Source organism: Aulonocara stuartgranti, assembly GCF_965226115.1.
Source record: "Aulonocara stuartgranti genome assembly, chromosome: 10".
NCBI lineage: Eukaryota > Metazoa > Chordata > Actinopteri > Cichliformes > Cichlidae > Aulonocara > Aulonocara stuartgranti.
This window is the reverse complement of record NC_138946.1, coordinates 25,446,633-25,460,458: the sequence shown is the minus strand read 5'-3', so window position 1 is coordinate 25,460,458 and position 13,826 is coordinate 25,446,633. Positions and strand designations below refer to the sequence as shown.

Below are 13,826 nucleotides of genomic sequence, written 5' to 3'. Positions count from 1 at the left end.
CTAAACTATTCAGTCTGGAGAAGCCTGGGCTCACCTTGTACTCTTGTATGATGCCATTCTGTTGGTCAGAAGGAGGAGGGTCCCAGGATACACTGATGGATGTGCTGTTGTGGTTTCCCACTGTCAGCACTGTCACTTGCTGTGGAGGCGCACTTGGTGCTGATGGGTCACACCGGGAGGGGGGGGGGGGGGGGGGTAAAAAGATCAAAGAAAGAAAAGGTAAAAAAGAAAGAAAGAATGAAATCACTACACATAGTTTATTCTGAAAAACGAGTGTGTCTTGTTTTATTTATTTCTTTTTTCATATGTCAAAGAGGGATTTGTCTCACTCGCTACCTCAATTCATATTAATTCAGCAAGCCAAACAACATGGGTTTTTCTATTTCCTAAGCCAGCCTGGCAGATGGCTGCTGGGAGTACTTCATCTCAGTTTCTTATCTTAATAGTGAGATTCTTATTGTGTTGCTGAACCCAGTAAGTAAATCACTTTCATCATGTCCTACGCGCACTACACCATATTGGCCACATGCAAATGCTTCCAGTGTAGATGCACTCAATTTAGCATGTCTGTTTGAATAAAATTGGTCAGTACCCATGTCTGATAATAAGTTTGAGGTGATTTCTTGGTGTGTATGTGGAGACTAAGGGCATAAAAAACAAACTTTAATAGTTCTTTTTTAAAATTAGAGATTGTGGCACCCTCCATAGATAGATGTAAAATTTAAAGAAACTATAGGCAGCAGGAGGCAAAAAGATCATATCTATGGAACTGTGCAAATCAGGCAATCCCTGGGCACAGTCTCTCTCGATTCCTAATAAAATCATCATTACGTTCTGACTGAATGGATGAAACAGCTAGTTTGAGCCCGATTAAGGAGGCTTAAAATAACAATACTAATCACAGTGTTTCAATATATGGAAGGCACTGTCTTACTGTACTGAGAAGTAAAGGCAGGTGGGCCATTGTGGAAATGGGCGTTGTGAGTCAAATTCTCAAAATGGACATGGTGTCTGTACTCTCAAAGTCAAAAGCACCAAGCCATGTATTAGCGCATATGAACTAATGACACAACAGCATATTAGAAGTGTATGACAGAGCATTTGTGCAAGATTTGATCCTGACCTCTGCCAGTTATTTGACATCTGCAAAGCTCAACATCAGCCTCAGGTAATTTACATAGCAAAAAGATGACAAAACAATAGATTTCTTTTGTTGCCAGATGAAACAAATCTCCCTGTATAATGTAGCTTGTGCTTAAAAGAGCGGCTATGAACAGATATGGCTGTGTCTGCAAAGTACTTGACAGGCTGGCAGGACAAAGGAATTAAATCAGCCATAGGAGATGCGGTTTATTTTTATTACATTTAACAAGTTAACTGAGCTCAGTTTGAGGATATCTATATTCAGACATTTAGGCAGTATTGACTTTCCAAAGCAATTACCGTTAAACAGACTCACACAAATTACTGTCCCAGTATTGAGATGACTATTGTTCAGAAGGAAGGAAAAAATACACACGCAATGAAGGAAGAGTCAAATATAAAATACAGGATATTATATTATACCATATCATCCTGCCACAAATCTTTACTCCTTTCATTCAAGTAAACATTTACAAGTAATTCCAATTTGATTACAGGTGAAGGAATTCAACTTTCTAAATCATCAACAGTCTGAACAAAGAAGGCTCCTAATATTCATCTTCGGGCTCATAATATTTGAGGCAATCCTTTTGTCTCCGAAGACAAAAATCGAATCATAATAACTAATCTGATGGAGCAAAAAACAAACAAACAAAGCATTCCATAAAACACAGAGCTCTACAACTGTTTGAGGATTTTTGGGGGGCTTTCAAAACCTCAGCCAGGAACAGTTTATTTGTCAGTTTTGTTTGTTTATCTTTTCAGTTTTGATTTTCTGAAAAAAGGAAAATACACATATACAGATAAAATCAGAAGGTATGCTATATGTCAGAAAGTACACAGAATAATGGGCATGTATACGGTTCCACATTTTTTTAAATAAATGAAATGATCATAATTTCTGATTATACCACGTTTAACATTTTATTTCAAAAGTATTCATTCCTTTTGTCATTGCACGTTATTCTGGAAATACTACCACTGTCTGTATATTTTATAATAATGCACTTTCCACAAGGCACCTAGTAAGCTTAGAGCAAGCTTAGAGCAGTAGTAGAGTGACCAATAAAAAAAAACTGCAGGAGGGCAGTGACCACTAAATGCCTTCAGTGCTCCAAGTAGGGTAATATCAGGTCACAATTATCCAAGTAACTTTCAGCTTTCCAGATGTCATTTCAGAGGTGCTCTTTTAGCAAACAGTGCCTTTCCAGTCAGTCAAAGGTCTGCATTAGGAGAAGACAGGAACCATTAAGTGTAGTTCTACAATTTCCATATGTACCACAACAATCCCCTTGGATGAATAATAGCTAGAATACCAGTAATGACTCAGGATAATATTACTATAAATGGCTGCAAAACCAAGAAAAGGTCAAAGATTATGTTCTTACTAATGTGACTAATACTTATATTAGGACTGATGTGAACTGTAGCTAGAGAGTAATTTCAAGCAATTAATGCTTCCAATGTCTAAGTAAACATTTCAGGGGGTTTTTTTACCCACAGCTGTGCAATTAAACAAAAGCTACTAAAGCTGCTTAATGTTCTGCTATGCAGGATATGAAGTAGTAAACATAACCTGTTATGCAAATGGATGCATAATTTAAGCTAATTAATTCATGAACTGGTGAACATTACTCTACAACACATCTGCCCCCGCCCCCAAAAAACAAAAACAAAAACAAAAAAACAGTAATAAACTCTATCTAGCAAGAGAAGGGAGCTCTGTTTCATATGAGAATTTCAGCTTTTAGCCTCACTAATGTCCATATGAGACCAGGTCAGATCAGAGGTTCTCATTTTAACAACTATACAAGCATAGAACCTTGACTCATGGGTTCATTTGACTTGCTGTGAATACTGGCTGAAAGCCTACACTCCTCTTTAAACTCACTGAAAGGTTGTGAGGTGCATTAGTATACAAATTCTCCCTTGTGCAGTAGGGAACTTCATTTCCAATCTACCTTTGATGGATAACAAGTGATTTTCTTGCAATTTTTGCAAGAATTGCATTTCTGTGCAGTAGAGAATAGGTTGAGCAAGGCAATTTTTTCCCCCTCTACCACAATGCCTTGTTTCTAGGTATCCCTGAGCAGACCATATGCCCCCATCTGCAAAGACCTCTGTGATCCTGTGTGGCCGTTTTAATTGGGCTCCAGTGAGGTGAGTCTCTCTTTTTTCCACCAGCTTTATCCCCTAGACTAAGCTAGCCCTGTTCTCCTACTGGGGGGAAGATGCAGCCCTGTGATCCACTCATCATCAAACACAGATGCTTTGGGCTAATATTTTCTCTGACATTAATGGCCTTGTCATGACTTGTTTTTCAGCGCAAGCCAAGTTCCACACCATTCAAATGATGCAACACCTGAATGATGCAATGAAGTAAGTGAAGATATTGTCTTGTTCACCCACAGGCAACATATGTAGCCGCTGTAAATGAATGATGATACAGTGCATTCACTTTTTTTTACTCTTGAAGTCCAAAATGCAGTCTCACCTTCAGGGGAATTGATTAAATTTGAAAACAGTGTTAACCTTAATGCCATAGCCTGTATCACCCGATCATGTTTGCTCAGTTGTTATGGAGATCTTTTGCAAAGAAAGGACAGTAACTCTCATTGCTTTTAGCACATTTTCAGATGAGCCGGTAACGGCTTGCAATTTCGGTGAAAAGAAAAGCTAGTGAGTGGATGTTTAGTTGGGATTGTCACACAACCATATTCAAGGTTAAAGTGGATTTTCACATCAGGGGCTTTAAATAATAAATATTGGGTGATTTGACTGGAAGGTATAGAGAAAGTTAATGAGAATCAATGAGAGCATGAATCCTTTAACCTGAATGAGTAGCACTGATTCAGTGACTCCACCTGTAAGATTCATATGCATAATTGAAATTTTGTAGTTCTTTCAAAGTTGTCTCCTTAGTCAGCACTCCACCTGCCTAAGATCTTTCACTCCACAGCTGAGTTGGTGCATCTTAAAGCCAGTGTTTTTGACACCACAGCTGAGATAGTTTCCACCAAATGTTCAAATGCTCCTTAGAATTTTTATAGTTAAGCTCTGTACTGACAGGTTGAGTCCAGGGGTGAAGAGCCCATTCAATGAGAAAACACAACGAGAGTGATGCAGCAAATGAAGTCGCAGCCATGACCTGATTCTCTACCTTTGGGCTTTGTGCACTGTGGTCTCTTTCACTTCAATCTGCTTTTTCATCTCCGATCACAGAAAACCCAACATAAAAGTTGGGGTTCATCTCTTGTGATGTTTGCATTGGCAGCATTAAATAATTTCTATTATAGCATTAGCATGCAAAGATAATTCTTATCATTTCCTGTTTGCAAAGAATTGAGAATGAATAGAGAAGTCTGATATTAATAACATTTCAAATAGCCGATGAATAACACGAGGAGAAAGACGAAATCAGGAAGTGTAATTACACAAAGAGCTCATTGGTGTGTGAGTGTAAGTGAGGTGGGAGGTCATATCATGTACATTTAGACAGAGACATGGCAGCAGGCACAGACGAGGTGAGAGAGAGTTGAGCTTTACTGCTCGCCCTCTTTGCCCACCAACCCACAGAGGCTCGGGGTTGTCATAGAGCCCTACTGCGCTGTCTGGGAGACCTGCTTTCACACACAGGGGACATAGCACTGCAGCAGTGTGCGTATGTGGGAGGGTGTACTTGAAATGCCATTATCCATTCCTATCTAGCCAAGAAGCCATTAGTAGGAGCAACTAAATATGAAAGTAGGTAGAAACATTTACACAAGAGCTCCTGCTCATGCATTAGTAACTATATCTTACTTCTTTCGAACATTAAGTCAGCAGAGAAATAAATTTTTATCAGAAATGCGAATTAATTTGTGGCTCACCTTCTTCCATGGTGCGTGCTGTCATGGATTCACTGTCGGCGCCCTGAAATTCATTGAAATACGGCCGCACTTTAATCTCATATACAATGCCTTTCTTCAGACCAGAGAGAGTTATGTCCCTCTCTGAGGCAACCTTCAAGTCCTGTATCTGCCACGGCCCTGGGGAGGGCAGCCCTGAAGTTTGCCGGTACAAAACACGGTAGCCTTGGATAAACTTGGATGGATTCTCCACCTGAAAAGAGAGGAGAAGGAGAAAGAGAGAGACACGCTGCATTGTAATTGTGCGGAAGGTGTCATAAAAACTGCTATGACTCAACATCCGCTTATTTAATCACACAGTTCAATTAGCAGAAGAGAAGCAAGAAACCGTACAAAGACAGTAGTAGTGCATTTGCCATATCTGCACAGAATATGTTTTTCCTCTTGTTTTTTTTTTAATTTTCCCAGGTTCTTTTCAGGACAGGTACTTCTTGACAGGGGGAGAAGCAAGAAAAAGCTTTTACAAGGAAAATAACACACTGGATTATCACCAAAACAGTGCAAGAGTGGCTCTTTTCTGGCTTATTTCTTTTCTTTCGCTGTCTCTCTGTTGTCTCAGCTTGTATGTTCTTAACAAAATGATTTGTGCATCTAAATGTCCCATAAGCCATCTCTTTTTCCTTTTTTGCCTATGTTTAAAAAAGGAATTACTGTTATTGGGAGTGTGAATAAAAAATAAACACAAATTCCTATTTTCTTCAAAAGATAGAAAAAAGTAATACAATTGATCCAAATTTGTGGAAGTTTGTGCACGCCGGTTCTTACGTTCTCAAATCTCATTACTACCAAACCCTTATCTTTACAGAAATGTGATTTTTCATAAGGCAGGAAAAATTTGCTTTGTGATTTTTGATGTCTTAGTGGAACTGTTTCTAGTAAATGTAATGTCTGATGTAATCCTGCACAAGCTGTGCATATAGGCCAGAAATGTGGAGATCCAAGTTTAACAAGAAGTATGCAATGAAGTTCTCATCTACCACACAGACAAAGGTGACTGACAACTTTATGTTCTGAGCAACAAAGTACTGAAATTAAAGTTGAGTAAAATCCAAAAAACAAAATGGGAAATGCTGTTTTTCCCAAATAACATGCAAAATACAACAATTAAGAAAGATTCTGCTGCAACTGTTTAATACATAAAGTTTGGGTACTGAAAAAACTTCTGTTAAATGGAGCCAGGTCAAATAACGCCTGTGAACCTATTCAGATCCACCACAAACACAGTTGTCTCAGTCTAAAAGCTGTGTGACAGTACACGGTTGTCATGCTGACAAGCATGAAATAGCAGACTGCAGTAAATGTATCCAAGGTGTGTTATTAACCTACAGCAGCAGGCACTGGGACACCTTGCCAACAGACAGAAATAACATTTCCCAGATAAAGCACTGCAAACTGCTTCCAGAAGTGACACATGTAGTGCCTAATGGTGATGTATTTGTCCTGAATAGAAACATTAGTCTTGATTCCTGCATCGCTTCACACCAATCAAAATTGATGCAGCAGCAGCTGTTCATTCTACAAATGTGTATCCATCCCCTCATATTTATTCTGTGTGTGTGCCAGCTAATCCAAAACAAAGTGACGTGCCAGGTATAAAGTTCTCAAACAAGCTTAGACCAGATTTGTTTTTCTTATATTGCTCCAAAGGTAACAGTCGGTACTTCGGCTATACTTTTACAAATCTTTTAAGGGTTGTGGGTACTCACAGTCCAGGTGACCTGCACTGAAGTGGAGCTGAGGACAACAGGATTGTGCATGTTGACTACAACATCCCCCAACTCTTTCTGCACACGACGGTGGTCCACTCCCTGTGCTGTAGGACTAATGTCTGTGACAGAGAAAAAAACCAAAACACAAGCAATGTAAGTGGGAACAGGAATTCTTATCGCTAAAAATTTATTAGAATCCATTCTCATTTCTGTACCTTGAGTGCGAACGGGCTCAGACATTGGGCTCGGATCCCCGAGCCCTTGAGCATTGACTGCCCTGATGATGAACAAGTAGACGGTATTGGGTCGTAGATCTTTGACTGTGAACTCTGTGGTTTTCACATGATCTGCCACGGTCTGCCAGCTGTTACTCACTGACTGACTGTAAAAAGAATAAATTAAATAAGCAGTGAACAACTTCAAATGTAAGAAATCCAGACAATTCATTTGAGATAACTAGATGTACTGCTGAGAGTGGGAGCTCAAATGAAGTGCCACATAGTAATGAAACGCCAGAATAACTATTGAAAGGCTTTGAAAAACATTTTGTTTGGTGAAAGAATAGTCAGTCCAACAAACACAAGACACACACACATACACACAAAAAGTGTGCTAATCATATTCTGCTTAAAAACAACCAATAAAGTTATTATTTACATTTAAATACAAGCTACTTTGTACTCCTTGGAAATTAACTATATATATATATATATATATATATATATATATATATATATATATATATATATATATATATATATATATATATATATATATATATATATATATATATATATATATATATATATATATATAGATATATATATATATAAAGAGCTACTCATGAATGTTCTCCTTCAAACTGCCCAGGCTTGCTTGACTGCCCACAGAAACACCCACATCTGTTACTGCCATGAAAGTTCGGGGTCACTAAATGTTGCTCGAGGCCATAGGTCGCAGACATACCCAAAAGCCTCAATGACATAGGAGGACACTGGGGAGCCCCCCTCTGGTCCCGGTTTCCATGACAACGAGATACTGCTCTTGGTAACATTAGTAACCTCGGGTTTGGAGGGAGGCCCTGGGAGGGCGGTTGAATTGTGAGATATGAAGTCAACGAGGTCAGTAGCGTCTAAGGAAACAAGACAGACACAATTAAAGCAAAAAACCCACACAAAAACAAAACAAATGCAAGCCATGTTATAAGTGATATGCATAAAACATGTGAATCATTTCTACTGAAGCAGACCTCTGACATCCAAGTAGGCACTCCACGATGTTTCTCCACTGGAGCTGGTAGCAACGCAGGTATACAGCCCTGAGTCAGACAGCTAAGAAAAACACAATTTAAATTTCAAGTTAATTCAAGCTCCCATTTCATCTGAACTCTACAAGAACTGGGCAGATTTCAAAACTGCAACAGAAACCAAATTCTTTTGGGTTTTTTTCACTAAAAAACAGTAACTAATGATAAAAAATAATAATAATGATTGCAGACACTGTGTCTATTAAACTAACAAACATTTTCTGCTCATCTGCATCATAATACAGCTTTTCGAGTGTACTCTGTTGCTTTGTACAGCTGAATCCAACTCTGATCCCAGATGGTTTCCAGAAGCTCTTACGTCACTCTGGGCTTTGCACCTACTAGTACAGTAAAAATGCATTAACCTCCACTGGCCTGCATTTGGCTCGAGAAAAGCCGGAGAGTGGATGAGAGGGAACTTTAATGCTGGCCAATGAAAAAAAAAAAAAAAAGAGAGATCCCAGTGAAAGCTTACATTAATTTTCTTAATTGATTTGCTCCAGTAATGGTCACCCGCCATTCCAAAAGCCATCGACATTATCATCACTAGTGCTGACACAGGAAATAGTAGATATGACAACCAATTTCATATTGGCAATGCTTTAGGAGAGACTGACAACTATGTTATCTCTCGAGAGAAAGTACACGAGTGAGGAGCACTTTGACATTGTGACAGTACAGCGTATATTGGAGATTCTCCATTTTATTACCCCCTTCACACTTCTGAATTCAGACTATATAAAAGACTTCAAAAACTAACAAAAATCTATACTCACTATTCATCATTTAACAGCAACCTGACTGTACCTGTTCATCTGTAATGCATTAAAGCTGACATCATTTATCAGGTACGTAGATTCCTCTTTATTCTTTCACACGCAATGCAGGGTGTGAAAGCTACACATGCAAAAACAAACAAAAGCCCCATAGACTAAATATGTTGTTTTCCTTTGATGTGTTTATGAACTGCATTCACATTCACTTCAATGTCCTTCTCACCAAAAGAGAAAGATTTCACTGCAAAATATACGAATAATTTACAGGTCAGAGGAATGTGAAATATGTGCAGTGGGATTAATTGAAGGCACAATAATCAACAGGAGATTCAACTGATATCCTGCTGAGAAGATAACAAGGGCATTTTAATTTTGGTGGTAAAACACTGTCTCCAAGATTAATTAACTGTCCTTTATTTTGATTAATTAGTCCTGAGGACCTGATTGAACTATTGCAAAGGACACTTCAATTCCGTCTGCCACATCTGGCATGAGGAAATATAAAGGTCGTACGTAATGCTAACTGGCAGAATGTTTGCTGCAATTGTGGTTTATCATTTCATATATTTGGTAATTTGTTTATCTCTTTTAAAAAAATTAATTAGACTAAACCAAGTGAACAACTAAAACCTAGGAAAACAGCTGACTGGCAACAAAGATGGATTGAATGCCAGGAGCCCAGCCAGCACTTAAAAAACAAAAAAGAAAAAAGAAACACTACTCTATATGCTTTAAACATCTACAGACTGAGCAGAAAAGTTAGATGTAACTGGAAAGTGATGTCAGTGAAGAGTCTCCTAAAACTCAATTCTTTCTAATGACAGGCATGGAGAAACGTAATTTGTTAGAAACAAGATTAATTATCTAGAAGTCTAGAAAAAGAAAAAATACAACTTTTCACTCAGCAAGTATGTCTTACTTCTGAATCACAAATTTCATTTAGAGTTCAACGAACACTTAAGTTGAGCATGATTCACCACTATTTTGTGGCAGATCAGTTGCTACTCTTTCCAGTAATATAAGAGAAAATGCCTTTAAAATAAGAGTCCAGAAACCAGTGATCTATGGTTAACCCATCAACTTCTTCCAACTGGACTTCAATCATTTTTTAAAGCAAAGTTATGGGGAAAACAATTAAATTAGCAATTAGAGCTATTCTTTGGTGGTTAGTAGGCCACTGTCCCCAGAAGAAACTACAGTACATATTACAGATACAAGGTATCGCTCGCTACTTCAACATAACCCACCCTGGTACTCTGGATCTGAAGGCTGCCATGTTCCAGAAGGGAAAACCTTGTGTCCTTTCCAAGCAGGTTGGCTCCATTCTTCCGCCAAGTGATTGTAGGCTCTGGGTCCCCAGACGCCTGACACCTGAGTAGGGACATGCCTCCCAAAGCCTGAGTTTGGTTGGATGGGCCCTGCCGGATGATCGGTGGTGGGCGGTCCTTCAGGGCTGAGTATAACAATCAAGAATCCGGTGTTATTATTTGAATGCTTTCCTAACGTTGTAATTTGAATGTCATAGTCTTGGCAAGAAACATGCAACTGTTTTCTTGGAGTTATCAGATTTGTGGGAAAAAATACATGACCTTATCACAAGGTGTTAATTTGTGATTGCAATAATTATATTTGTGGTTGCATGCCCGAGATGTTAGGGTTCAATCTGGTGGATTTGTTGTGAGAGGAACTGACTGTTTTGTGAGGCTTTTCCACAGTAGGGCGGAGTGTTCATGGCACTGCATCACACCTTTGAGTTTTAATTACTAGGTGAGGATTAACGATGCTTCACCCGTGGTGCTAATTACCATACCTTCTTTATAACACCTTTCAGCACATTCATGCCTGTCCTCTCTCTTTCCACTTTGACTCATGGTTCTATCTCCACCCTTTTGGCAAGTCCCCCACAAACACACATGAACCAAACTCAGAATTAGCATGCCAAGCAGAACAACAATACAACTATTTTAAAGCTTTTTAGAGCATGTTATATCATCCAGAAAACAGCCTCTGCACTCTCAAACAGTAATTTCGGTAGTGTTGAATCTCTCTAGGCCTTGTAACTATCCCTCGCTTCCAATTTCCTCACTGCTGCTCTCCACTGTTATCAGGGCTGTCTCCATTCACACAAGTGTTTACAGCAGGCTCTCCCTGCCTTATCTTTCATCACACCTCCTTCAGGACAATGAGCAATACAGCAACTCAAGCAGAATAACAGAAAAATCAGGTACAACTAGGCGCAGCATAGTGTACAGTAAGCAGAACCGCATGTGATTTTCAGAGAGCTAAATTGTTTGCACATATATGGCAATATTATCACGTTGTGTTGTTGGAAAGTATATATTAAGGTTTAACTTAGATGTAAATGTGAACATTAAATAAATGGGAAGATGCCATTATTACTTTTTCTAGTTCAACACAAAATTAGTTTATGTATTATCTAACAAAAGATGCTCTAGCAAACTTTTTCTAATATTACATTTGCTGTAGAGCACGCTCTCATTATCCCAAGTGATTACGGTATAAACAAAAATATGATATTGCTGTTCCTGATTTAGTCTGCTCTGTGAAAAATGCAATCATACTCACAAACCTTGGTGACAAAAGTAAAAATTACAATACTGCTTTCCAAGGTTGTTACAGGGATGCAAGAGAACACTCTCCAGTATTAGTCCCTGCTGCTACTTATTGAACTGTATCAAAACACTAATTACTGATTATGCATAAGAATATCAATTTCTACACTGCTGGTCCAGGTTGGTACTCTTCAATCAAACATCACAGCTAAAAAAATAGCTAAAGTTATAGCTATACTTACATAGTTATAAAGTACTTTTACACTCACACATTTATGGCATATTAGAGAAACCAGCACTTCAGAAAATCCTAATCTAGTGGACACATACAGTATGGCAGCTGATCTTACAAGCTTAGTGCATGCTACAAAACGATACAATTCAAGCTTCCAAACATCCCAGGCGTCACGCCAACTCTATCCATCTTTGTTTTCAGCCATAAGTCAAAGGAATTTATCCTATCCCTTGCGCTCTACACCTTACATTTTGATATTTATCCATCTCCTCTGAGTGACAGAACAGAAGTCATTTGCTCTCCAAAAAAACACTTCAACAGATGCTAATTTAATAATGTGTGGGAGAAAAAGCCAAGAAACAAATGGGGAGAAGGGCATAAACAGCTCCCAGCTGGCAGCAGCTCAGCACTTAATGCTGACATTAAAGCTTTGTCAAAAGAAAAAGAAGCATTGCATCTCTCCATGAAGTAGATCGTTTTATTTTACATGTTTTCAGTCTTTAAAAAAGTAAGGTGCAAATGGAAAGGTTCATTATCAGTGGCTGGCTTTTAGAAGATACAGATGTATCTTTGCCAGTAAATGTGGGCAGATAAATTATCTTTGATACAGTGGTGTTCAGTGTTTGAGTAATGTTATAAGCTATATGTGCCCCATCAAAATAATAAACATTGATGAGACTCTTAAGTTATGCACAATGTTATTATGCTGATATACTTTGCACAACATTGCAAAATCACTGTAACTTCAGGAAGCAAAGTTTTCTTTAACATCTCTCATCTTTCTTTTATCCTATTTGCTCTTTAATCCAGCTGAACTGTGTATATATAAATTGGATAACTCGATAAGTGGTATTTTCCTTCATAGGTAAACATTTTCTCTCTCTGTGAGGATGGTGTCTGCTATATCTACTCTCGTCTTACCGTCTGCTACTTCAAGCTGGGCCTTGGCCATGATGCTTCCGGCCACAGTGAGGGCTTGGCAGATGTAGTACCCCGCATCTGAGCGCTGTACAGGAGAGATGGTCAACTCTCCATTCACAGACACAGACACTCGGCTGTCTCCTTGTGCTTGCTGACTGGGGAAAAGAAGATCCTATTGGGAGGGACAGTGGGGAGAAATGTAAATACACTAGATGATGTACTTGTTTAGTAGCACAAAGGTTTGGTTCATATTAACACGATAGCATCACACAGTTGATGTAGATTTGTCAGCTCCACATCCATGACACAAATCTCCTGTTAAACCACACTGCAAAAGAGCTCTGTTGGATTGAGATCTTGTTACTGTGGATGCCATTTGAGTACAGTGAACTATGTTTAATGTTCCAGCATCCTGCTGGAGGCAGCTATCAGAAGATGGGTATACTGTGGTCATAAAGGGTCGACATGGTCAGCGAGCAGACTCAGGTAGGCTGTGACATTTAAACAATGTTCAATTGGTACTTAGTGCCCCGGTGTTTGTCAAGAGCATACCTCACACACCATTACACCTGCAGCCTGAGTTACTTAGCCAAGGCAGGATGGATCCTGCTTTTATGTTTTTTATGCCAAATTCTGACCATACAAGCTAGCTGTCCAGGCAGAAATTCACACTCATTAGACCAGACAATGGAATTCCAGTGTTATCCAAAATTGTACTATGTTGAGCCCGTGAAAATTGTAGCCTCAGTTTTGCATTTCTCTGATGTGGTCTTCTGCTGCTATACCCTGCTTCAAGATTCAAAATGTTGTGCATTCAGTGATGCTCTTCTGTATAATTGCAACAATTGTAACAAAACAACCTTATCTGACTAACTGTTGCCTTCCTTGTCAGCTGGGAGAGGTCTGGCTATTCTACTCTGACCTCTAACATCAACAAGGCATTTTTTTCTCAAAGAACTGCCACTCTTTGGATATTTTTGGATCATTCTCTGTAAATCCTAGAGACAGTTGTGTAAGAAAATCCCAATAGATCAGGGTGTTGTTGCTATTCCAGCCTGTCTGGCACCAAGAACCATGCCAAAGCCACTTAAATCTAATTTTTTCCCCATTCTTAAGCCTGGCTTGAACTTCAGCAGGTCATCTTGACCATGTCTACAAGGCTAAATGCATTGAGTTGTTGACATGATTAGATTAGATATCTGTGTTAAAGAGCAGCTAATCATGTTCATGTAATTAAGTGGACTGAGTGAGTGTT

General features: G+C 38.9%; 1 protein-coding gene across 3 annotated transcripts in view; it reads right to left on the bottom strand.

Moving 5' to 3' along the window:
- The window catches only part of LOC309715122 (roundabout homolog 2-like), an 83,811-nt gene that overhangs the window by 15,439 nt on the left and 54,546 nt on the right, over nt 1–13,826 (bottom strand). For all 3 annotated transcript variants that reach the window (XM_082547970.1, XM_082547968.1, XM_082547969.1), the window contains 8 exons: nt 12,572–12,743; nt 10,090–10,295; nt 8,010–8,091; nt 7,727–7,892; nt 6,976–7,142; nt 6,758–6,879; nt 5,013–5,244; nt 35–159 (listed from right to left, as the gene is read on the bottom strand). In XM_082547970.1, coding sequence (XP_082404096.1) covers nt 35–159; nt 5,013–5,244; nt 6,758–6,879; nt 6,976–7,142; nt 7,727–7,892; nt 8,010–8,091; nt 10,090–10,295; nt 12,572–12,743 — 1,272 coding nt within the window. The remainder of the gene's footprint in view (nt 1–34; nt 160–5,012; nt 5,245–6,757; nt 6,880–6,975; nt 7,143–7,726; nt 7,893–8,009; nt 8,092–10,089; nt 10,296–12,571; nt 12,744–13,826) is intronic.